At 45.9% G+C, this 23,697-nt stretch overlaps 1 protein-coding gene across 1 annotated transcript in view; it reads right to left on the bottom strand.

The window, feature by feature from the left end:
- The window catches only part of LOC142803848 (T-box transcription factor TBX1-B-like), a 126,035-nt gene that overhangs the window by 6,247 nt on the left and 96,091 nt on the right, over positions 1–23,697 (bottom strand). The window contains exons 6-7 of the mRNA XM_075890050.1: positions 16,547–16,614; positions 13,141–13,292 (exon numbers count right to left, since the gene is read on the bottom strand). Of these exons, the coding sequence (XP_075746165.1) occupies positions 13,141–13,292; positions 16,547–16,614 (220 nt within the window). The remainder of the gene's footprint in view (positions 1–13,140; positions 13,293–16,546; positions 16,615–23,697) is intronic.

Raw genomic sequence — 23,697 nt, 5'->3', positions numbered from 1 at the left:
ATTGGCTTTGTGTCTGGTATAGAGTATTGACACGTATGTGGATCAACGTATACGTGTTTACAGTTAGACATAGAGATAATAAATACAGCTGAACCAACGACGGGGTACTGTAATGTACGTAGGGTATATGTTTATGAATTAGAGACGTCCTCGAAGAGTGCCTCTGGGGAGCCACACGGAAGACCAGCAGTTTTTCTTGGCTTTTTTTTTTTCGCTAAAAACTAACGGTAGGTGGCACCTTTCAAAAACGCCACTAAAGAAACAGCGTCGGCTGAATGCGGAAAAGCACGGGAAATTGCTAAACGACCGCTAAACACTCTGGCACTAAACAACAGTGCTCGTGCTTTGTAATTTCTTTTGCTGCTAGAAACCAACTAGGCAGTATACGAAGACAGAAAGAAAGAGACGAAAAAGATGAAAGTCAGTATGAGGATGTTGCGGGTAGCTGGAGGATATAGCCTGGCAAAATGAGAGTCAGGACAGTGGATACATCACAGAATAGTTATCAGAGGCGTGTGGAAGAGGGGAAGGGGGCGGCCACCCTCCACCTGGTCACATAAGAAGGGGGGGGGGGCAATTCAGCCCTATACATTGAGAAACAGGGAAAAGCCACTGCAACCCGTGGGGGGCGCAAGATCAGCCCTTTATATTGACTTCGCCCCCCCCCCCCCTTGAAGAGGAACTCTGCACACGCCTATGACAGTTACAATAAGTAATGATTAGTATATTATTGATTGATTGATATGTGGGGTTTAACGTCCCAAAACCACTATATGATTATGGGAGACGCCGTAGTGGAGGGCTCCGGAAATTTTGACCACCTGGGGTTCTTTAACGTGCACCCAAATCTGAGCACACGGGCCTACAACATTTCCGCCTCCATCGGAAATGCAGCCGCCGCAGCCGGGATTTGAACCCGCGCCCTGCGGGTCAGCAGTCGAGTATCTTAGCCACTAGACCACTGCGGCGAAGCGATTAGTATATTATTTAAAGTATACTTATCACTATTTATTATAAGTGCTATGCGAAGTCAGGAGAGTGAATACTTCACAATATGGTTAAGTTATATTAAGCAATGATTAGTACATGGGTCTCGAACCATGGGCGTGTTCGGGAGTGTTCTGCGGCTCGCTTAGGGCGCTTTCCCGCGCGGCGCACCCCCACAAAGATTCAGTTCAAAAGCGCACCACGCTAACGAGCTGCAGACTACCGTCACGGGGGCGACCAGAGGCTGATAAATCGAGTCCTCTTGTCTGGATGCCGTCTACGCGGCAAACGCTTCCGCGCTCGAGGAACCGCTCTAGCAGCCAAGAGTCTCTCTGTCTCTCTCTCTCTCCTGTCCATGGTGTGGGCACGGATGCACAGACAGAATGAAGAACTTACGGCACATCTTTCTTGTTGTGCAGATTGTGGGCGTTCTTGCAAGCCATCCCTTGGATCATCGATCGCTTCCCGCGGTCGAAATTCCGTTTTGCGGCTCGACTTCGGCGTACGTGGATGTCATCTGCGCAGCCACCGATTCTTCATGCGTGTTTGAAAGCGCCGCGCCCAGTCTTCTCAACAGCGCCACGGCTTGCCCTATCCATGAGCCACGCAGTACAACGTCAGTGACATCGTCACGACTGATAGTGGATGGTTTAAAAGCACACGCCACTTGCCACCCCGCCAGTGGGCACGGATGCACAGACAGAATGAAGAACTTACGGCACATCTTTCTTGTTGTGCAGATTGTGGGCGTTCTTGCAAGCCATCCCTTGGATCATCGATCGCTTCCCGCGGTCGAAATTCCGTTTTGCGGCTCGACTTCGGCGTACGTGGATGTCATCTGCGCAGCCACCGATTCTTCATGCGTGTTTGAAAGCGCCGCGCCCAGTCTTCTCAACAGCGCCACGGCTTGCCCTATCCATGAGCCACGCAGTACAACGTCAGTGACATCGTCACGACTGATAGTGGATGGTTTAAAAGCACACGCCACTTGCCACCCCGCCAGTGGGCACGGATGCACAGACAGAATGAAGAACTTACGGCACATCTTTCTTGTTGTGCAGATTGTGGGCGTTCTTGCAAGCCATCCCTTGGATCATCGATCGCTTCCCGCGGTCGAAATTCCGTTTTGCGGCTCGACTTCGGCGTACGTGGATGTCATCTGCGCAGCCACCGATTCTTCATGCGTGTTTGAAAGCGCCGCGCCCAGTCTTCTCAACAGCGCCACGGCTTGCCCTATCCATGAGCCACGCAGTACAACGTCAGTGACATCGTCACGACTGATAGTGGATGGTTTAAAAGCACACGCCACTTGCCACCCCGCCAGTGGGCACGGATGCACAGACAGAATGAAGAACTTACGGCACATCTTTCTTGTTGTGCAGGTTGGTGATTCCTTTCTCTTGCCTTGCAAATGTTACAAGACTAGTGACCGATTTGCGATTGTGCTTCCGTGCCCAGAAGCATTGCTTGAACCTTTTTCTTCTTTGCTGCTTATGCTTTGTGGGGACATTGAGGAAAACCCTGGGCCTGACAAGACCCTAACGGAACTAATTCAGTTGGTTAAAGAGACAAATGAGCGTTGTATTAGAATCGAGACTAACCAATCGAGCATGTCACAGGCATTGTCTGATCTTAAGGTTTCCCATGAGACGGTTGCAACTGCAGTGGCTGACATTACCGTACGGCTACAAACGGTAGAAAAACGGATTAGCGATCTTCCAAATGTACAGCAAGAACTATCTGTCACGCGCCAATCATTAATTCGCGTGGAACAAGAGACAATTGATCTACAAGCCCGGCTTGATGAGGCTGAAGATCGGTCTCGACGTGATAATGTGCTATTTTATGGCTTACCTGACGTGCCAGACGAGAAAGCGCACCAGTCAGAAGAAAAAATTATCGCGATGGCTCGTGACAGGTTGAATGTTCGCTTATCACCCGATGACATAGCACGAGCACACCGAATAGGCAGATACTTGGCAGGTAAAAATAGACCCCTCATTGCTAAATTTTCAAATTCCAAGTCAAAAATGCTACTACTGTCTAAGAAATCTATTTTACGAGGTAGTGGCATTGGCCTTTCTGAAGACTTCTCTGTATCAACTCGTGAAGCTCGTAAAAAGCTGACAGAGTTTGGCATTGCTTTAAAAAAACCGTTTAAGTTGCGGTACAAAAAATTATATGCACAAAATAAATGCTATGTGTATGATGCTCGCACCAACGTCGTCTGCGAGGCACCTTCCCCACAAGTTGCCGTTTCCTCTAGCCCTAGGGCGACCAGATCAGGTCGTCCTTATTCTAACACTAGCTAGGACAGTGTGAGGGGTGGTGGCTCATCTTCACCATCGGAGCTTTCAATCCTGTATGCTAATATTCGCAGCCTTATTCCGAAAAGAGACCGCCTAAGTGCTTTAATTAATGACACGGATGCTGACATAATCCTTTTGTCTGAAACCTGGCTTTCCGATCAAATTGCAACAAGTGAGCTTTTTCAGTGCCACAAAACTTTCACTGTACATCGATGTGATCGCTCCGAAAGAAGGGGTGGTGGGGTCCTCATTGCTGTGAATGAGTGTTTTCAATGTACACTTCTGAAAATCCCTTGTAGATTAGAAATTGTCTGGTGCTACGTGACGATTTGTTTTCAAAAAATTGTTTTTGGCATTTGCTATCGCCCGCCTAATTCCAACGGCTCTTTCTGCGAAGAATTACATGATTGCCTAAGTCATATTTCGGCATTAACTCCCGGTATTCCAGTTTTTCTTCTAGGAGATTTTAATTTCCCATCAATCCAATGGTCTCATCCATGCCCGTTTGCAGAGCCTGCTTCAGCTGAAACGAGTTATTTCCTAACCACTTGTTTGGATTACAATCTATCACAATTAGTGCGTATTCCCACCCGTGTTACTCCTAGCACATCACACCTACTAGATTTGATACTCACCTCATCACCAGATATTGCATCTGAAATAACTCACTTGCCAGGGTTGAGTGACCATGACGTGCTACATTTTTCCATTTCTGTACCGAGGAATAGAAGGAGCAATCGCTTTAAACTTATAAAGGATTACAATAAGACCAACTTTGAGGCTATCAACACCGAGCTTTCCTCATTTCTCGACAGCTTTTGTCTTTCTCACAATGATGCTACGGTCGAGAAAATATGGACGTGTTTCAAAGACAAAGCACTGCATCTAATAAAAAAGCATATCCCTGTAAGGAAGGTTTATCATTCATCCAACGCGCCATGGTATACAAGGTACCTTAACCGGCTGTCTAACAAAAAAAAAAGGCTCTTTCGTGCCGCCAAGAAATCGTCATCTGCTGATAAGTGGTCCACTTATACAACCGCGGCAAAAGCATACTCCAGTGCTTTAAAAGAAACTAAGTTTAAATTTTATAATAATACACTTCCGTCATTGCTCCAAAGCAACCCAAAACGCTTTTGGAACGTCGTGAGAAACCGGGATAATCTAACTATAGCTCTTACTGATAAATCTGGCGAGTCAATCCCAAGCAGCCAGTGCGCTTCCACACTTAACACTGTTTTTGCCCGTTCATTTTGTGCTACTCACCCTGACATCTGTCCGCGTTTCACTGCGCCTAGCTACGTTCCCATGGAACCCATTTTCCTTGACTCGTCTGGTATCCGCTCCATCATTAACAATTTAAAGAGATCGTCCTCGTGCGGTATTGATGGCATCACGTCGAAATTTTTGCAGGCTACCGCCGAATATAGTTCCATCCTACTTAACCTTATTTTCACGAAATCACTGAACAGTAGTTCCTTACCTAAAGACTGGAAAACAGGCAAGGTGATACCACTTCATAAATCCGGTGACACACACAACCCTCAAAACTATAGACCTATTTCCTTGACTTCAATTCCTTGTAAGATATTCGAACACGTCATTTTCTCCCATCTGGTCAATTTTTTAGAATCGAATAAGTTCTTTCATAGTAGTCAGCATGGGTTTCGTAAGTCATTCTCATGCGAAACACAGCTAGCAACATTTTGCAATGATCTTCACGCATTTCTAGACAATGGATTTACAGTAGACTGCATATTTTTAGATTTCGCCAAGGCTTTTGACCGCGTCAGTCACCGCTTACTCTTATTTAAACTCAGCCAGTTAAACATTGATCCCCTGGTTTTCAATTGGATTCGAGAGTTTCTATCCAACCGAACGCAATATGTCAGCATTAATGATAAAAACTCTCCTGAAGTACCGGTTGACTCAGGCGTACCTCAGGGCTCTGTTTTAGCACCATTACTTTTTTTAATATACATCAATGATCTTCCTAACCAAATCACAAGTTCCATCTGTTTATTTGCCGATGATTGTGTTTTATATCGCAAGATTGAAGGCCCTAATGATACCCTAACACTGCAGAATGATCTTAATAACATTTCAACATGGTGTAAGCTCTGGGTTATGGACCTTAACACGTCTAAATGCAAAACAATGAGAATTTCCCGTAGTATTTCAGCATGCCCTACTTATTTACTGAATAATACTTCACTTGATCAAGTAATATCCTATAAATATCTTGGTGTGCATATTACTAACAATCTCTCATGGAAAAGACACATAGAATACATTACATCGAAAGCTAACCGCATGCTTGGTTATTTAAAACGTAATTTTTCCTTAGCTCCCCCGAAGTTAAAGCAACAGCTGTACATTACTTATGTTAGGTCTAACCTTGAATACGCATGCTCCATATGGGATCCTGGTCATGCTAGTCTGACAAACATAATTGAAAATGTGCAAAATCGAGCGGTCCGTTTCATCCTTCACAACTACCATCGAACTGCCAGTGTCACTGACATGAAACGAACACTTGGCATTCCCCTTCTTTCTTCTCGTAGGAGGTTATCCCGTCTTTGCCTTTTTCATAAAATATATTATCATAACAATGAGTTGAAGTCCCGATACATCACATCCGCATCCTATATCTCCCCACGTGTCGACCACCCTTTCAAAGTTCACGTACCATCACAGCGCACAGTCACCTACTCATATTCATTCTTGCCAAAAACATCTTATGAATGGAATCTCTTGCCTGCGTCACTAGTCGCAATCAGAGACCCTGACCGTTTCCGGAAAGCATTAACGAACACGCTATAAAGCTGCATCACGCTCACAAATGCATTTACAACACACTGAAACTGCAATTTATTTCTTTACCACCTATCTCTGTACAGGTCTTTATCTCAACATTTTTTTTTTTTTTTCCTTGCACTGATGTTTTCTTTTTGTGTGTGTAACTCGATAAATTTGTTTTTTCATGTATCATTTTTTTTTTGAACATGTGTATTTTTTTTTTTTTTTTTGAACATGTGTATTGAAAAGGCATCAGTCGATTATTTTTTGTGCAGCATGCACTGACATTCACTGTGATTGCGACGTCAAAGTGTATTTTTTCGTCCTATTTTCTTTTGTTAGTTCATGTATAAACTTATCTAGTTTATTTCCTTTTGTGCTCTATCTCTTAGTGCCACTTTTATTATTTTTTTTTTTTTTTTTTTCCCTTCGATGTTACAATTTTTTGACTAAGTTTCTTTTTCTGTGTATTCCTTATAGTGTTTTCATTTACTTCAGCCCCTCCCCTCTACAATGCTTCTTGTAAGCCCTGAGGGTACCAATAAATAAATAAATAAATAAATAAATAAGTGCTACCGCCCGTTGCGAATGATGAATAAGCTCTAGCGCGGCGCAAAGCATCAGCGTGAGCGCAGAGCAAAACGGCTGCGTCGTCGAGGTGATGCCGCAAGGCATGACATGTTGTATATACACAGCCGCGCTAGAGATATATGGCTCGTGCGCGCATCGGCGAGGGAGAGAATGGACCTTATTGTATAGCACTGCGCACAGATGGTTAATCAGCGACACTGAGCCGCACGACCCCGGTACTGATCACTACGCTCATCCCGAGGGTAAGATCTTTATCTGATCTGAGGGTAAGATCTGATCTGGTTCATATGTTTGTCCAGAAATTTCATTTGGTGTTTGCCACTTAATTCGATTCCATTCAATTTTATTCAGTGGAAAAATTGGCAGCCGATCCACAAAGTTAATGCGAATGATGGAGCGAAGGTAGATCCTAAGACCTATAATGTCTACGTTGAAGTCATTGACTATAGCATAAATGGCGGACAGACGGACGGACATATGTACGGACGCACGCACGAACAGATGCGCGGACGGACGGAGGGACGCGTGGATGGACGGTTCGACGGACAGACAAAGTATGGTCTATTTTAAAACCACATACGCGCTATGAATGCTCTATATACGGTATATGTAACAACACCGGTGTTTTGGTCCGACGGAAAGATACGACAACGACGGCGTTCACGGGCAGCATGAGAGCCTTTAAGGAGTTTTACACCTCAAACCAACTTGAAAGGACACCTGAGAAAAAAAGCTGTCACAGATGCTTGACAATGTCCAAGGGTACCTGGCATGGCTATGGCATACACATGACATATATGACAGTAACTTTTTCACAGCATTCACGGGTAAAAGCTGTACACACAACATGCACCTTACATCATACACGTATATATAAAATGTGGAACTGACACTTCACAAATGAGTTGTTGGGGCTTTGTCTTTATGCCGGATGAGTGCGAGCGAGATACGGTTAAATACGGGCTCGTGTTGTGTTCTACCTGTGCCTTTCGTGTGTCTTTCTTCATGTTCAAAAGCGCGTGTTACCATGTGTTTCCTTCTTCATTTTAAGTGGAACAGCAGTGAGTGGAGTGGCACAATCGTGCTAGGAGTTTTAGCGTACACAGGACCACCGGGTTTTTCTTTCGTTCAGCCACATAAAGCTTCGGTTTAAAAGAGCGCAAATGCGGAGAGTTTACGCTGGTGGTAGGGTTCCTTAACGTTCTATTGCGTGTACGGCATTCCCTTTGGCATTGATTGGGCAGAGCTCGAGAATAGGCCAACGGGGGCCAATCCTCACGGCTGACTGGTCAGCCCTTTAGCCATTCAGCGTGCGCTTAAATGGACAGTGCATATATAGTGGACCTTTTACGAACAATCCACCCCATCTAAACCAATTGTCTGGTTAGCTATAACTGCAGTTTGGATGGATTACGCGCAGGAAAGAGGGACAATGAGAGAATAAGCGAAGAGAAAATTTGTCGGTATTCTATAGTTCTGGAAAACAACGTCCTCTGGGCCTAATCTGCCTCCTTATGTAACAGGTTATCATGAAGTAATGATGACATCTATTTCTGGCAGCACACAAATTAAAGTTAATCGTGCTTATCGTACACGAGATTATAATAAACGTTAAGCGAACAAACTGAAAACATTCTGCAACTTTATTTTTCTCTCTGTATTTATATCTTCTTTGGATCATTCTTTCGCACCCCCGTGTAGAGTTAAATAGTCTAGAGACAAGAGACTCAAAGTGTTCATTCGTAAATTTCACATACGTTCATTACATACAATCTTTGAACTTCATAGAGAAACTTTTGTGAAATGTTTCCGTGCAGCGTAAATGAAAAACCGCAGGAGTACAGAAGAGCCCCTCCGCGGTGGTCTAGTGGCTAAGGTACTCGGCTGCTGACCCGCAAGTCGTGGGATCGAATCCCGGCTGCGGTGGCTGCATTTCCGATGGAGACGGAAATGTTGTAGGTCCGTGTTCTCAGATTTGCGTGCACGTTAAAGTACCCCAGGTGGTTGAAATTTCCGGAGCCCTTCACTACGGCGTCTCTCATAATCATATGGTGGTTTGGAACGTTAAACACCACAATCAATCAATCAATCAATCAATCAATCAATCAATCAATCAATCAATCAATCAATCAATCAAAGTCTCAGAAAACTTTTTCCATGAAAGAAGCTAAGTCAGCCAAAGAGGTATATATGAGAGACGAGAACAAGACAGACACTGTTCTCTTTTGTCGTGTTGTCGTTTTTTTTGCAGACTCTGCCTTATTTTATGCTGGCTTCCTCCAGCTGGCTCAGGTTTTTGTCTTAAAGCTTTGTGCAAGCTATTACTGGTTTAGTTAATTGTTGTAAAGTCAAAGCGAACCGACAGCTGCTTCCGTTTCGGACATCACGGAAGGCCAGGGATGTAAAGGCAGCAAACCTTTTAGCATCAATAGTAATTATATCGGGATTTGACGTCCAAAAACTACAATATTAAGCATGCACAGGGTTTCTCTTCGAGGGGGGGGGGAAGCGTCACCGTCGCGCCCTCATTCATATTAAAGCCACGTACGGGTTACACTTCGCGCTCCGTCCCCTCTGAGATAACTATAGGAAGCAGCCGCCTTCCTCGCGCACACGCATATGAGCACAACTTTTAGGGGCGAAGTTCCTAAGGCCGTGGGTCTGTCCTCTCTCTGTGACCGGTTCGTAACCACCTTTGCAAACTGCCCACCGTACTTCGTCCTTGCAAACATCCCACTACAACCCATCACCCATCTACCACGCCACCGACCTTAATATAAAGCCCCTTTGCAAACAAGAAGAATAACAGAGTTTGCGAACGGCTGCGAATAACGCAAAATAAAAGTTGATTTGTATAATATACGCACAAGAGTACGTCTTTCTGATGATGCAATGGGCTAACGTTTCACGAGAGAATTGTGGTTTACCGATTTTCTCCCCTTCTCGAGCTTCGCCCACTTTCATCATTCATTTCCTGAATATGGCGTGATTTTCTTTAGCTTCGACATTGTTTTAAATACGTGAACCTTTACTTTTCCTTTCATCGCGTCTCTAGGGAAAATTCGCTCCTAGCGAGGCCGGAAATCAAACCTACCGCCACGGACTCGACAGTATATAGTAGAACGCCGGATATCGACAAGCTGTCGGGGCCACACGAAGGGTTCCGCGAGGGGTCGCACTGTCGTCGGCAGTTGTAAAACGAATCCTTTCGATCCGCTTGCTTCGACACGCCCACTCTCGCAAGAAGAGGACCGACCCTCCTTCCTCTTCTTTACCGCTTCGCTCTGCCACTCCTTTACGATTCTTTTCCTCTTCTTCCTCGGTACGGTAAGTGCGCGCGCGGCATCGCTGCATGCGGCGCGCTCACTGAAACGCAAGAAGCGTAAAGAAACGGTTTCACAGCTGGAATGCTAACATTGGCACAGCGTCTCGACTCTTCTTCTTCCTCCACGTAGACATAGCGCAGCGCCGCTCCGGTTCGTCGTGCTTCTTCTGCCACCGTTTCTTGTTTCTTTTCTGTCTTTCTTTTTCTTTTCTCTTTCTCTAGCTATCTTCCTTTTGCTCCCGCGTGATGAATGTGTTCTGTTTTTGCGCGCCCTACCGGCGCGCTCAGTATGCTGCGCTTATATTGTATCTAACGGAGCAAGATGAAGGCGACAGAGAGTGGAAAGAAAGAACGAAAGAAAGAGAGAAAGAAAGAAAGAGAGAAAGAAAGAAAGAAGCCCGTGAAGGGTACAATTAATAACCGACGAGGGGAGTTGCAAACGAAGAGAAAAAAATAAAGAAGGAAGAGGAGAAGCATCATCGGGAAGATGGAGAGGCCGTTCGGGGGTTTGCAGAGAGTTACCTACGTCCTAGAGAGAGGTGGTTGAGAAAGAGGATGAAAATATAGCATATCGTATATGTGGCGTTTGAAAAAGTGGCCTGCCCCGGTCGTTACTTTAGTGCCTGTTTCGAGACCGTTAGTGCGTTTGGAGGATCACCGTATAATTTACGCCGCATCCTTTCTCCTCAGCCGAGCAAGCGAGCATCCGTACTGCTCGATGGGAAGGTTGGAAAAAGAGAGCGAAGGAGGGGAGAGAGTTGCGTAAGACCAGTGCTGTGGCTATGGGTGGCTCCGGTTCGATGAGTCTGCTGGAAAAACAAAATAAGCGAAACTTTCCATTCGTTTTGTTCGTTTATCGCTTTTTCATTCAGTAAGTATTTTACTCTTTGGACCATGGCAGACCTCAGGTATGCACTTATGCCTTTCGCTCGGTGTTTCGAAGTTAAACAAAGGAGGTCAGAAAGAAAGGAACGACTTTATTTTGGTTCGCCCCGGAATAACGGCGCGTCCTCCCGGAGGTTAGAAAATAGCACTCGAGAACTATTGTGTCGAACCCTCGTGGTTGTAAGCTGCGTTGCGAAACCGGCGTCGTTGGAATCACTCGGGCTCTTACCAGCTCGTACTTTTTTTTTTTTAAACGGCGACGCTTTATATGGCGATATACGCATACTGGCGTATCACTTCTGTGGACAACATAACGCGTAGAACAACAATTTTCGACGGCCCTCACCCACTCGCGACCGCTGATGCTTTCCCGAGTGTCACGATGCTCGGCGGTGGCACTCCCCACCAATCGCGGTGCCGTACTGTCTCGTGACGTAACCCGCAGTAGACCGTCTACTATGACGGAAAGCCCTCAATCTATCTTGATAAATCATGAATGACAGATTGCTTGCGATGGGCACATATAACAAAGCGCCACAGCTTTTCGAAGTTCATCCCACGAACCAATTCATTCGGCTCGTGCGTACCAAAGCAGGTCGCGCCACGCTAAACGCTCTCGGCATAAATCCACCGATTGGGGACACCAATCTATCAGCAATACCACAAGAACGGCAAAAGGATGTCCATGTTCAGCCTTTGTCACGCAATATGCACCCCATCCACCACAAAAACAGGCGAGCTGCCAGAGCCATAGTATATAACAAATATTCAGCTTGTGAAGACGCCTTCTTTGTGAATGCCGCCACGATTCCTGCCCAACCGTGCCACGGCAGCCGTGGTTAACAGGGGGCAGGTCATGGACGGCACCTCGGCTGCCGGAATAGACATCATATCTCTGGAAAAGGCCGGTATAGCCTTAACCATGCGTAACCCAAAAGCCACCTTTGTCCTCACGAATTCCCAGGCGGCTTAATATAATTTTGCCAGAGGTCTAGTCAGCCGCTTAGCACATTCAATTCTGCAACAGGCTGCGGCCACTCGTCAGGTGGATCAGTGGATACAACTGCTATGGGTACCACGGCACACAGGATTGAAACGCAATGAACTCGCTCATGCCTCCACCTGCGATCTCTTACACCGGGCCTCCGCTGCTTCATCCACAGCGCAACTTGTCGCTGACCAGGAAGATCCCCAGCCCCTCATTTCCTATACTGATATCCTGTAACATCAGGCTGAGTAGACGCATTCTACCCTCACCTGATCCTAAATAAGATAAGGCGTCGCAGGTCACGTGGCGATGATTGCAATCATCATCATTTCTAAATCCTTAGGTATTGTCCAAGATAGACCCTTCGGTGTACAATCCGCAGTACAAATTCTGTCCTGCAGGTGGCCACTTTATTTAATATAGTCTGGGAGTGTCAAAACAAATATATTAAATCGGCAAATCATAATCGTACAATAGTCGAGTGGGGGGCGACCCTGTACAGCTAATAGCAGCAACAGCTGTGGAGCAACAGGCCCTGGTCGACTGAGACCGGACGACGGCAAGAGCCAATGGTCTTTCGGACAGGGAGGTCCAAGCACTGTAGCGACTTATTTATTAGCAATAATGTTTCATTCTCTTTCTGTCTCGTGACATAGAGATAGCACTAGCACTCTTATAGTTGACCTTTGGACTAGCTATATGACGGACGCGCGCCATCCGCTCGAAAATAGGAGAACGGAAATTGAAGGAGCGCCAACGCACACAGAAGCGCGGCTAGACGTGAAAACGACGTGATGCCGCGGCCGCCATCCATGGCTTCCTCCTATTGAAGTAGTGAAGTTGGGAGCCAGTAAGAGATAAAAGGGTGGGTGAAAGGAGGTTCGAATGCCACTGACTACAAGTCCAGGCGCATCTTCACTGAATTATTTACGTGCTCGAATGTTGTAGCAGGCTTCTTAACCTACGCAGGAATAGTAGGCACGCACATACGTTACGAGGCAGTGCATACGCCATGGCGACGGGTACAGGTCGTGCTGTGAACACCGGCCACCTTGAGTAACTCCTTAGTCGCCAGTTGCAAATGGTCGCACGACTATGTGAATGAGCGTTCACCGTGCAACAAAACACTTGCTGCAGATGCACGTCTTGTCCTATACATGCACCTGTACTGCATTCTTTGCATATCGTATTTAGCAGGTGGGTCCAGGGGTATATGTACAGCGGGACCTGTGTGCGTGTTGAACATACTCGCTCACCTTTCTCGGTCTTGGTGTAGGCTGCCGTCGTGTGGCCGACGCCGTGCAGCAGTTGTTGGATGGACGAAGGGCGTGGGTGCACTTTGGGCATCTTGACCGGAGGAGGTAGATGGTGGTGGCCAAGCATCTCAGCCACGCCAGGAGGGACGCTCCTGGATTCAATTAACGAAGAAGGTTCGTTATTTACAGCTCGAAAAGAACGAGAAAACGTACTGTGGCACGCGTACTACAGGAGACAGCGCCATCAACTGATCCCTTTTACTAAAGATACGAGATTATAAAGGGAGGACCGAATCTGCGCGCCTGCACACAGTCAATCGCGACATACATGTATGCGCAAATTTATAAAGTCAAAGGATTAGAAGTGGTTCCCACATGTCAGTCCCTTTACAGCTTATTGAAAAAGGAGGAAAAGGAGCAGGAGGAGAAGGAGGAGGAGGAAGAGGATGATGAGGAGGAGGAGGAGGAAACTTTATTGTCAGAAACTAGCAGGTTTAGGTGGCTGGGCCTATGCCTCCAATGAGGGAACGTCAAAAGCTTGCCTCGACGTCGTCTCACGGGTGTGCAGGGTCGTCCAGGTTCGGTCGTCGAGAGCGGGGCTCCGCATACCCTCATGAAGCTTCGGCGAAAGGGTCGTGGTGTTAGCATATGTCTGTACTGTGCCACGCCTTCCCACAGCATACGCGGAAGCGTAGCCGGGTGAGTGCCACAGCATCAGCAGTGGGAGGTTGTGTACACGTCCGGGAATAAGCTTATCGGAAGTTTATAATTTTTGCTCACATGTGTGTCAGGTTCGGCACGCCCTTCATAAACCCCTTTCTGCGCGCTGTGTACTGTCGAATGCGCGTTTCAGTAATTTTCCTCGTTCTTCTTGCGCCACAACATAATGAATTAATACCAACTTTCCCAGTTTAGCGAAGAAGGTTTGTGAGCTCAGGAAAGGTAGATGACTTGACCTACATAAGGAGCCTATTCGGCCTGCCGCTTCTCGTTCACACGTGGGTTAAAATTATGAGACGTGGTACGGTTCTGCGGTACCCCGTAAAGTAAAGTTCTTGCACGGGCGTAGCCAGATAGTATTTTTTTTTTGAAGGGGGAGGAATGTCAACTCCCTCCCTTTTATGAATACCCCGCGTATGATAGTACGTTCACGCTCTATATGTATTGTTACGAGAAGGAGACCGACCTCAGAATAGTAAAAAGATATATTTTCAGCCGGTTAAGCAAACAACACACCAGCCACACACACACACACACACACACACACATATATATATATATATATATATATATATATATATATATATATATATATATATATATATATATATATATATATATATATATATATATATATATATATATATAACACTGTGCACGTATGTTTCGTCGTCATGATTATCATGATCAGTATGTCATAAGTCCACTGTAGGACAGAGAAGCTTCGTTCGATGATCTACCCGCATTGTCCTGGGCTGAAAATTGTGAACAATTTCGCCTTCGCGCAGCGATTTGCTACAACCTCTTCGTTGGCCCAACGCGCAAGCAGACAACATAATAGACTTACATAGCTTTTATAACTGGCAAACTGATCATTTTATCGGCAGCGTGCGTACGGTAACGCATGACACGAAAGAGACTCTGCTCCATAGAAACATTGAAGCTATGTGTTCGTTGCTTTATCTATGTCATGTTTTAGAAGTATACGGTGCGCCATTCGAACCTGTCAAGATTTACACTCGATGCACGAAGGCATGCGCCGCAACCGCTTGCGAAGACTTAACAGCCGTCATTTTTCTTCTTTTAATCGCTCGTAATTTTTTTCTTTTTACAGTATGGGTCATGCATTAGAAGCGGAAGCCACGGATTGCAGTTGCATACTCTGCGCTTCGTTCGACGTATCGTTTTTCACGGCCAGCTCGATCGAGGAGCGTTACTGTGCGCCTGCTGCACCGAAGGGTGCTTCTGTTTCCGACCGTTAGATACTCGAGCTGTGCCCTCCAAGAAAGGGGAAACACCCTCGAGTGGGATATCTCGCTTGTGATGTCGCCGCCAAGAGCCTGCTTCGGGGTATATAAGCTCTGGAAAAGCGGTACTTGATGGCGGTCTTTTAACGACCGCTTTGAGAGCCCTTCTCTTCGCATGAAGCCCGGAGACATAAAAAAAGCAGGCACGTCTCCGAATCCCTCAAATATGCCGTGTCCGTGGACGGATCGCGACTGCTTCGCGCGAAACGCACCGCAGCTGTCATTTAGTGTATATACGGGAGGATGATTCTAAAATAAACTCAGACGCCAAGTTTTTGCTGCGGAAATGCGATCGAGGTGTGTGCCTCCGAGAGCGAGAGATCACGACTTCGGACGCTTTCGTGTTTGCCGCGTTAATTAACCCCATATACGGCAGCGCTGGCTTTGTGGAGTGCCGCTACTGAGCGTAACGTCACCGAGTTTGATTTCGGGCCACGTCGACTGCCTTGCGCGTTGATGCTAGAGTGCTTAGGTCCGGTTCGACAGTACGATGTTTGTATTTACCATACAGCTGCGCGAACCACAGACGGAAGACTCGGCGAGAGGAACTATGACGATTATCACGATTATTTGTATGTTCACAGTATGTTTGAAAGGCACTAAAGCCGAAATATTTCTGGTCATTTACTTCGACATCCGTTACATTTCTATATTGTGGTGGGAAAGGCGAGGGGGGGGGGGATCCATCACTGAAGCAGTAGCAGTCGCACGTGGTTTCATAATTGATAGGACACCAACCGCATCTATGTTCCATTAATAAACGTTTATTTTTTATCTATAGCTCTCTAGCCGTTAGTATGTCACTGATTCGAATTTAAATGACTAGCTTGTTGACGCACACATTTGTTTTGCTACTTTCCAATTTATGAAATTTTATTTTTATATAAAGTCTCTCTTTCGGTCTCTTGCGGCGTAGAAAGCCGGCCACAACAAAAGTAAGAAATGTTACGTATACGTTTTACCTCCTCGCCTTCCACTCATTACTCTCTCCATCCACTTATCTTTGTTCATTTTCATCAACCGATCCTGTTCTAGCCAGTCACAAGTTTTTACAAACTTCGATCGATCGTACGTCAGCGGCGCTGTAGGGGCAAGCACTTGCAAATTACGAACGCACGCACATACTCAGCAGCAAGGGGTCCGGCATGCGGTTAAAGAAAAATGAATTATTACAAGTTGATTATACTCTAGTGAACGTTATCACCCCACTTTAGCCACGGGGATGCTATCAAAACGACGTGACACCGAAGTCGTTGCATCTTTCTAGGTCCCACTCCTTCTCTGTGCCACGCCGTGCAACCCGAAGAAGAAGAAGTTATAGCAGTGGCGAAAAATACAGCTTTCCCGATTTCAAGTGCATCAAAGGGCATCTCACTCACCAGTCTTCTGCGTCGCAGTCCCTGAAACCTTTGGCGAAAGGATTGCTGGCAATCTTCAGCTGAGTTATCTGACAAAGAGACGAAAATCCAAAATGAACGTTGAAGTCAGCCAGAAGCAACAAAAGAAAAACGTTCGTCTATTTTAGCTAACGTCAACGAAAACCTATTTTCACGAGGCGTTCAATATGTACCAGGGGGCGTTCGTGAAACGTATTTTAAGCACGAAGCAAGAGAAACCGAGATTGGGGCGAAAATTTGCTATTTCTTTGTACAACCTCCTCCCAAAGATTACGCGCATGACGCATGGGCTTGCGCAGATCGTTGAAGTATAAAACTGATCATCTTCGATTCTTCAGAACTGAGAAAGAGCTCGACGTGAGCGAAGACTTCTTCGTCGCCCTGAAAACATTCCCGCGAAGTGTACTCTTCATGCGAAGGAAAAGGAAGCAGTCACTTTGTCACAGATGTGTATGTGCCAATGTTCACAGGCAACAAACAAATAAACAAGGAATGGTGTGAATATGGCGGGTGAGGCAATATTTAGTAGCCGCATAAATGAACTTTCCCTGCGCCAAGTGACGCGGACTTTCCTGATGGGCGCCCCCATTTTGTTACGTTGCCTAGTGGTATTGCCTGGTATAACAAATAAGTGAAGTTTTATGTGACGACAAAATCATACAGATGCACATTCATTTTGATGACCGTCGTGTACGCCTTTCATAAATATATCGCACTGATAACGAGAACTTTACGAACGCCCCTCGTTTGCTTAAAGGGGCCCTGTAACACTTTTTGAGCATGGTCAGAAATCGCTGCCTAGAATTCACGGTAAATGATCAAATTCAGCTAGACATTGCTTTCTCGCCTCTCAACGAATGACGGAAGACGCTCAAAGTCACTCGTAGAAAGCCCATCTATCAGCCATTAGCTGATTTGAACATGGCACGTTCGGTCGTTACAGAGATCGCCGCGGGAGGCCGCGACTTGTCCACGCGTGCGCGCACGATCACACTGAAAAAGCCGCACATTCGAAGAAAAAAGAAAAAAAAGTGCTCAAGGTCACGAAACGCGCATGACGTATTTTCTTTGTCCCTGCCATCCCTCTATGCTTAGCTTCCAGCGCTTTTGTCGGGACGAGAGAAGAAAGAATGCAAATGCACCATGCAACGAATCTTTGTACCTCTACTCGCACTGGACGGATTAATAAAATTTTGCGGCGTTGAATTCGTGAGGCAATGAGCTCTTCCAGTGAATATAATTTCACGTTTACTGGAAAAAGTCTTTCAGGCTCCTTTAAACGTTTGAAGCACTGTTCGATTCCACATTTCATTTACCCGGAATTCGCTTATTCGTTTCAACATTGCGTTCACTTGCGCAGGGTAACTACATTAATTTGCTTCACCATTGCTATCGCTGTAATTCACTTCAATTTTGTTCATTCTTCATTCGTACGCATTCGCTACCCTTCATACCATGCTTCGTTCAGTTGAATTCAAAACTGAATCGTTTCACGCACTAAGTACCACTTCTAATCACTAGGTAGGTTCTTCTCATCCACGATATTTCATATGCTAGAACAGAATGTATAGGCACATCCGAACTTCGCGAGGCCACAAAAAAATTTGGCGGACGTAGGACTGATGTTAGAGAGCACGGCGATTTCATCGAATTTTTCTTCGTCTATTCACAGTTATAAGTCGTCCCACTAGTCACAGTTTACCGGCAAGAAGTTTGAGCCCCGCGTCTGCTGTTACTCAAAGTTTGGGCACTCTCGACAATGGGCATCACGAGCGGCCCCAGACAGTATATCAATGTCTCGGGGGGCTCCTCAAACTCACGGCGGACTGATAGCCACGCCGTCAACGTGAGCTTCACTATCACGTGCTCCATACCAATTACGGCCCACGGGCTTATCGAAAAGTACCCGGCACTTAGAAAACGTTTACTTATAGTACGATACTCTTGGAACTGTTCGTGCGGTCGTGCTCGTATGGTCGAGAAAAAAAAAACGGGATAATGAAATAAAAACAACTGGCACGGTAGTTGTCAAAAAAATTCCGCCATATCCACGAAGTGAATGATAATGAGTGGGTGAAGCTCCGGAGGTAAACCTGGTAAACCATGAATCCTCCGTACATTTTGCCCACTCGATTTTATTGCAACGCTCCCCCTAGCGTACGTCGCCGCACTAAATCGAACGATTGCCTTCAACCAATGACACGCGCCATATGTGACATCATTCCTATTTTATAAGATCTCGCGTCTTTCATCAACTACAAGTACCGCTTTCTAGTTTATAACATCTTGCATCTTTTCATCATCAGCTACAAGTACCACCATCTAGTAAACACTACAAGAACTAAACGAGAGGTGGCTACATACAGGAGACGGTACCGCCATCTAGTGAGCACTGCAAAAACTAAACTAGAGGTGGTTACATGGATGGATGCTATGAGCGTCCCCTTTATAACGGGGTGGTGACAAGTATGCCACCAGGCTCGACAAAAAAAAAAACCTTTTTTCTTTTTTGATGTTGGCCTAATGCCTCTACTTCGATAAATTCTATCTTAATGGAAAAAAAAGGTAAATTTTCAGCTTAAGTTCTCTGCCATTTACGGCACACTGTCCATATTTTATTTTTCCAATGTTTATTTTTGTCCTTTCTCTCTAATTTTCTGCCACCAATACTCTAACCGTCTCTTACTTATTTCAATCGCGGGTGTGTTCAGCTTTCCATTGTTGTCCCTAAAACCCAAGGCTTCCTGTAGGCTCGTGCCCAAACGTACACCTGGGTGGATATCTCCACATTCAATCAGAACATGCTCCGCCGTTTCCTTATCTTTCCCGCAGCATGTGCATTGTTCTTCTTCTTTACTGAATCTTGCTTTATAACTACGCGTTCTAAGGCAACCCGATCTTGCTTCAAACAGTAAAGCGCTTCCTCTTGAATTATCGTAAAATGCCTCCCTCCTTATTTCATTTTTGCCCTTTCGGTAGTTACTCAAAGCCGGTTTTTTCTCCATAGCTGCCATCCAGTAAATCCTCTCCGCCTCCCTGACTTTTCCCTTAACGCTCTTTGTTGACATATGGCTTACAATACCAGCCGTATATTTACTAGTGAGTCTTCTAGTTATTTTTCTCCACTGTGTGTCCACGCTCTTCCTATACAAATAACGGAACACCTTCTCTGCCCATCTACTCTCCTTCATATTTCTTAGCCTTTCTTCGAACCTTATTTTGCTCTGCGCTTCCCTCGCCTCAAAACCTGCCCACCCCATATCGCCCTTTACAGCCTCGTTTGTCGTCTTCCCGTGAGCACCCAACGCGAGGCGTCCCACAGTCCTTTGATTTACATCCATTCCCGATTGCACCTCTGCCCTCATGCACACCACTGAGTTCCCAAAAGTAAGCCCTGGAACCATTACACCCTTCCACAGACCTCGAAGCACCTCATACCTATTGTATCCCCACAACGCTCTGTGCTTCATTATTGCCGCATTCCTCTTTCCTTTTGCTGCCGAGGCTTTTTCCTGTACCTCCATGTATCTATTACTCTCATTTACCCATACTCCAAGGTACTTGTATTCACTTACCCTCGGTATTTCTTGGCCTTGTATGGACACCGTCTGATCACAGGGATCATTGAATACCATCAATCCACACTTCGTTACACTGAATCCTAGTCCAAGAGCTTCACCTTCCCTTCCGCATATATTCGCCAGCTGCTGTATATCATCTCGACTGTCCGCAAATAAGACGATATCGTCCGCATAAAATAAACCTGGAAGCTTCTGCTCAATCATCATGCCGCCCTGTTTGTGTGACAGATTAAAACCAATGTTGCTACCTTCTAGCGCTTTTTCCATACTCACCATGTACAGCATGAATAACAGCGGGGACAAAGGACATCCCTGTCTCAGACCCTTGCTAACCTCAACGTTCTCTTTGCTACGCATTCCTTCCCACTCTATGCAAACTGTATTTTCTCGGTATATCTCCCTCAAAAGCTGTATACAGTCGTCGCCCATGCCCATTCCTTTCAATATATCCCACAAAATTTCCTGATTAACGTTGTCGTATGCCCCAGTGATGTCTAGAAAAGCCACGTACAAGGGCCTATTCTCTATTTTAGATATTTCTATACACTGAGTGAGAACAAACAGGTTATCGTCTAACCACCTGTCGACTCGAAATCCGTTCTGAAGTTCTCCCAAAATATCGTTATGTTCGGCCCATGTTTCTATTTTCATTTTTACTGCTTGCATCGCCAACCTGTATAATACCGATGTAATGGTTAGTGGTCTATACGAGCGAATCTTGTCCTTTTCTCCCTTGCCTTTATAGATTAAGTTCATTCTACTTTGTCGCCAACTGTCCGGTATTTGTCCGTCCTTTAAGCTTTTTTCTACTGCTTTTAACAATGCTTCTTTAGTGTTATGTCCTAGTTCGTTAATGAGGCTAACGGGAATCCCATCTAAACCCGCGGCAGTGCGCTTTGGAATTTTTCCTTCGGCCTTTTTCCAGTTGAAATTATCAAGTACTAGCTCTTCCTCTGTTGTTTTCTCCGCCACACTTTTACTCACCGGGGAGATCCCCTGGACGCTCTTTTTAAACGAATCGGCTGTTACCTTTTGGATGTAACCTAGCGCTTCGTACCCTTCCAATTGATTTCCTCCTTCATCTAGAATATGTTGTTGCGTTGTGACAGACTTCCTACCTAGCGCCTTTATGTGGCTCCAAAAAATCCTAGGCGCGGCCTCCTTTTTTTCGTGTATCTCTGTCATCGAGCGTTCACTTTCACCTTTAATTTTTGCCTCTACCAATTTCTGTACAAGGGATTTTTTCTCTAAATATATTTCCCATATTTTTTTGACTTCGTCCTGCGGCCGCTTCTCCTTTTTTGCCTTTCTATGCTCCCGTGATGCTTCGCGTCGCTTCTCGATCGCCTCCCGGATTTCCTTGTTCCACCAACTTTTTGGCTTCCTTTTTCCTTTCCAGCAAACAGTTTTCTTCTCTTTCCCTATCTCCTTCGTCATTAGATGTAACAGCTCACTATACTCCCAGTCCTTGCCTGGTATTTCGCCTACTTCTTCCTCGACTCTTGCGGCTATATTTATTATTTGTTTGTCATTTAAATACGAGCTGCCATACTTTGATTCCATGCTCATATTTTCAGTTTCGTATCCCATTTGTAATGTTATTCGTTTATGATCACTACCCAAGCTGTTAATGCCTTCCTCGTCTATTCTCATTTCTGTCAGTTTGTGGTAAATTCCTTCAGTCATGAGACAATAATCAATACTTGATTGCTTGTTTCCGGCTTCCCATGTGATCTGGCCGTCACATTTAGGCCCCGTGTTAACTATCTCCAGACTATGTTGCTCGCAAAGATCTAGTAATAACTTCCCATTGGTGTCTGAATATCCGTCAAGGTCATGTATGTGGGCATTCATGTCCCCTAGAAGGATGATTTCGGCCCCATTACCAAATTCCTTAATATCCGCACTCATGCAATCCACTATCTCCTGATTCTTTTCTCTGCAGTTATTCCCCGTCCACAAGTAGGCTACCCCTAGCCACGTTTCCTTTCCACCTACTGTGCCCAGAACCCAGAGGTGCTCTGAACACGTCTGTTTCACTCTAACCCATTTGGCTCCGCGATGAATTAGCATTCCTACACCCCCACCTTTCCTTTCCGATATGGTCCTGTTACACCCTTCCCAAACATAATTTTCAATATGTGGTGGCTCTTCCAAGTCTCTAAGGTGTGTTTCTGTAACCGCATACACGCCTATCTGTTCTTTGTTTAACTGCTCCTCAATCTCTAACCATTTTGCCTTCTTTCTGCCACCCTGCATGTTTATGTAACTAATTGCAACACGCGCCTTTTTCCTTTTTCTTTTACCTTTTTTCTGGTTTTTCGCAATTCTACCTGTCAAAGCGTCCTCCTGGTTGTTTTCCCTGTTACGAGCTACCCCGGACTCCAAAGGGCCCGTGAGCCCCCCAAAAAAGCGTCCTGCCAGTCGCCAGCCCACCTCGTGTCCAAGCCTCTTATCGAAATGAATCTTGTCTCTTTGGAATCCACCCCACCTGTGCACTTCCCTGTTTAAATCCACTACCTCGAAACCCTTCTCTCGACTAATTCGCCATATCTCTTTGTTTGCGTCGACAACCGCTCTTTGCAGGTTGACGTTGCGCACTGGTACTTCCGGTACTGTGCATACTACAATTTGCACCTGGGGGGACACGGCGCGCATGTCATCCACCCCTTTCGCCAAGGTCGTCGCTAGTCCTGACGATTCTTCTTTCAGGACGTCATTTAGCCCTCCCGCAATTACAACGAGGTTACGATTGTTAGCCTTAGCTGCGAGTTGTTCACCCGCTTGACTCATTACTGTCCCCAGCGTTTGTCCTGGGAACGTCCCTATCGCAACTCTCTTGTCGCCTTTCACCCTTTCTTTGATTGCCGCTGCGCATCGGACTAAATTTGAGTCACCGGCGATGATGACCTGTTCAGACATTCCTTCTGAAACCTGCACCTGGCTGCTGACTAGGTGACTAGCGTGAGTCACGGCTGCTGGTTTGCTCCCTCCCTCCCTCAAAACTACTTCCCGGTAGCTGGGCCCTGTGACCAATGTATCTGCCTTTGTCATGCCTGTTTCCTTCATCTCTCCCGCACGGGGGGTCGTCGCCATAATGCTTCCGCCGTCACCTGCGTCTTCGTTCCCTTTCACGACCTTCGATAGGTCCTTCTCGGCTGACCGGAGCCTTTCTTCCATGGCTGACGTTTTCTCTCGCTCCTTCGCCAATGCATTCTCCAGCTCTGCGATTTTCTCCATGAGCCCACTCTGGACCGCCATCATATTTTTCATTTTCTCCTCGAACTCGCACTGTCTACACTTGGCGTCATCTTCTGCTTTCTCCTCCGCACTAACTTCCACCTTCCAACCTACCCCGCACTCTGAACACTTTACGGTCTTTTTGACCATGGCTAGCTCAGTTTACCGATGCCCACGTGTTAGAAAACTGTACTAAAATACACTGGTCTAAGCCAAAAAGAACCACAATAATAAATAAATACGCTACACTTCACAGCACCTGCGCATGCACGTGGTCGGTCTACGCGCAGACCTCAGCCACGTGGTGGCTGG

The sequence above is a fragment of the Rhipicephalus microplus genome, chromosome 3 (assembly GCF_043290135.1).
Source record: "Rhipicephalus microplus isolate Deutch F79 chromosome 3, USDA_Rmic, whole genome shotgun sequence".
Classification (NCBI taxonomy): domain Eukaryota; kingdom Metazoa; phylum Arthropoda; class Arachnida; order Ixodida; family Ixodidae; genus Rhipicephalus; species Rhipicephalus microplus.
Note: the sequence above shows the minus strand (reverse complement) of the source record. Positions and strands in the feature narration are given on the sequence as shown.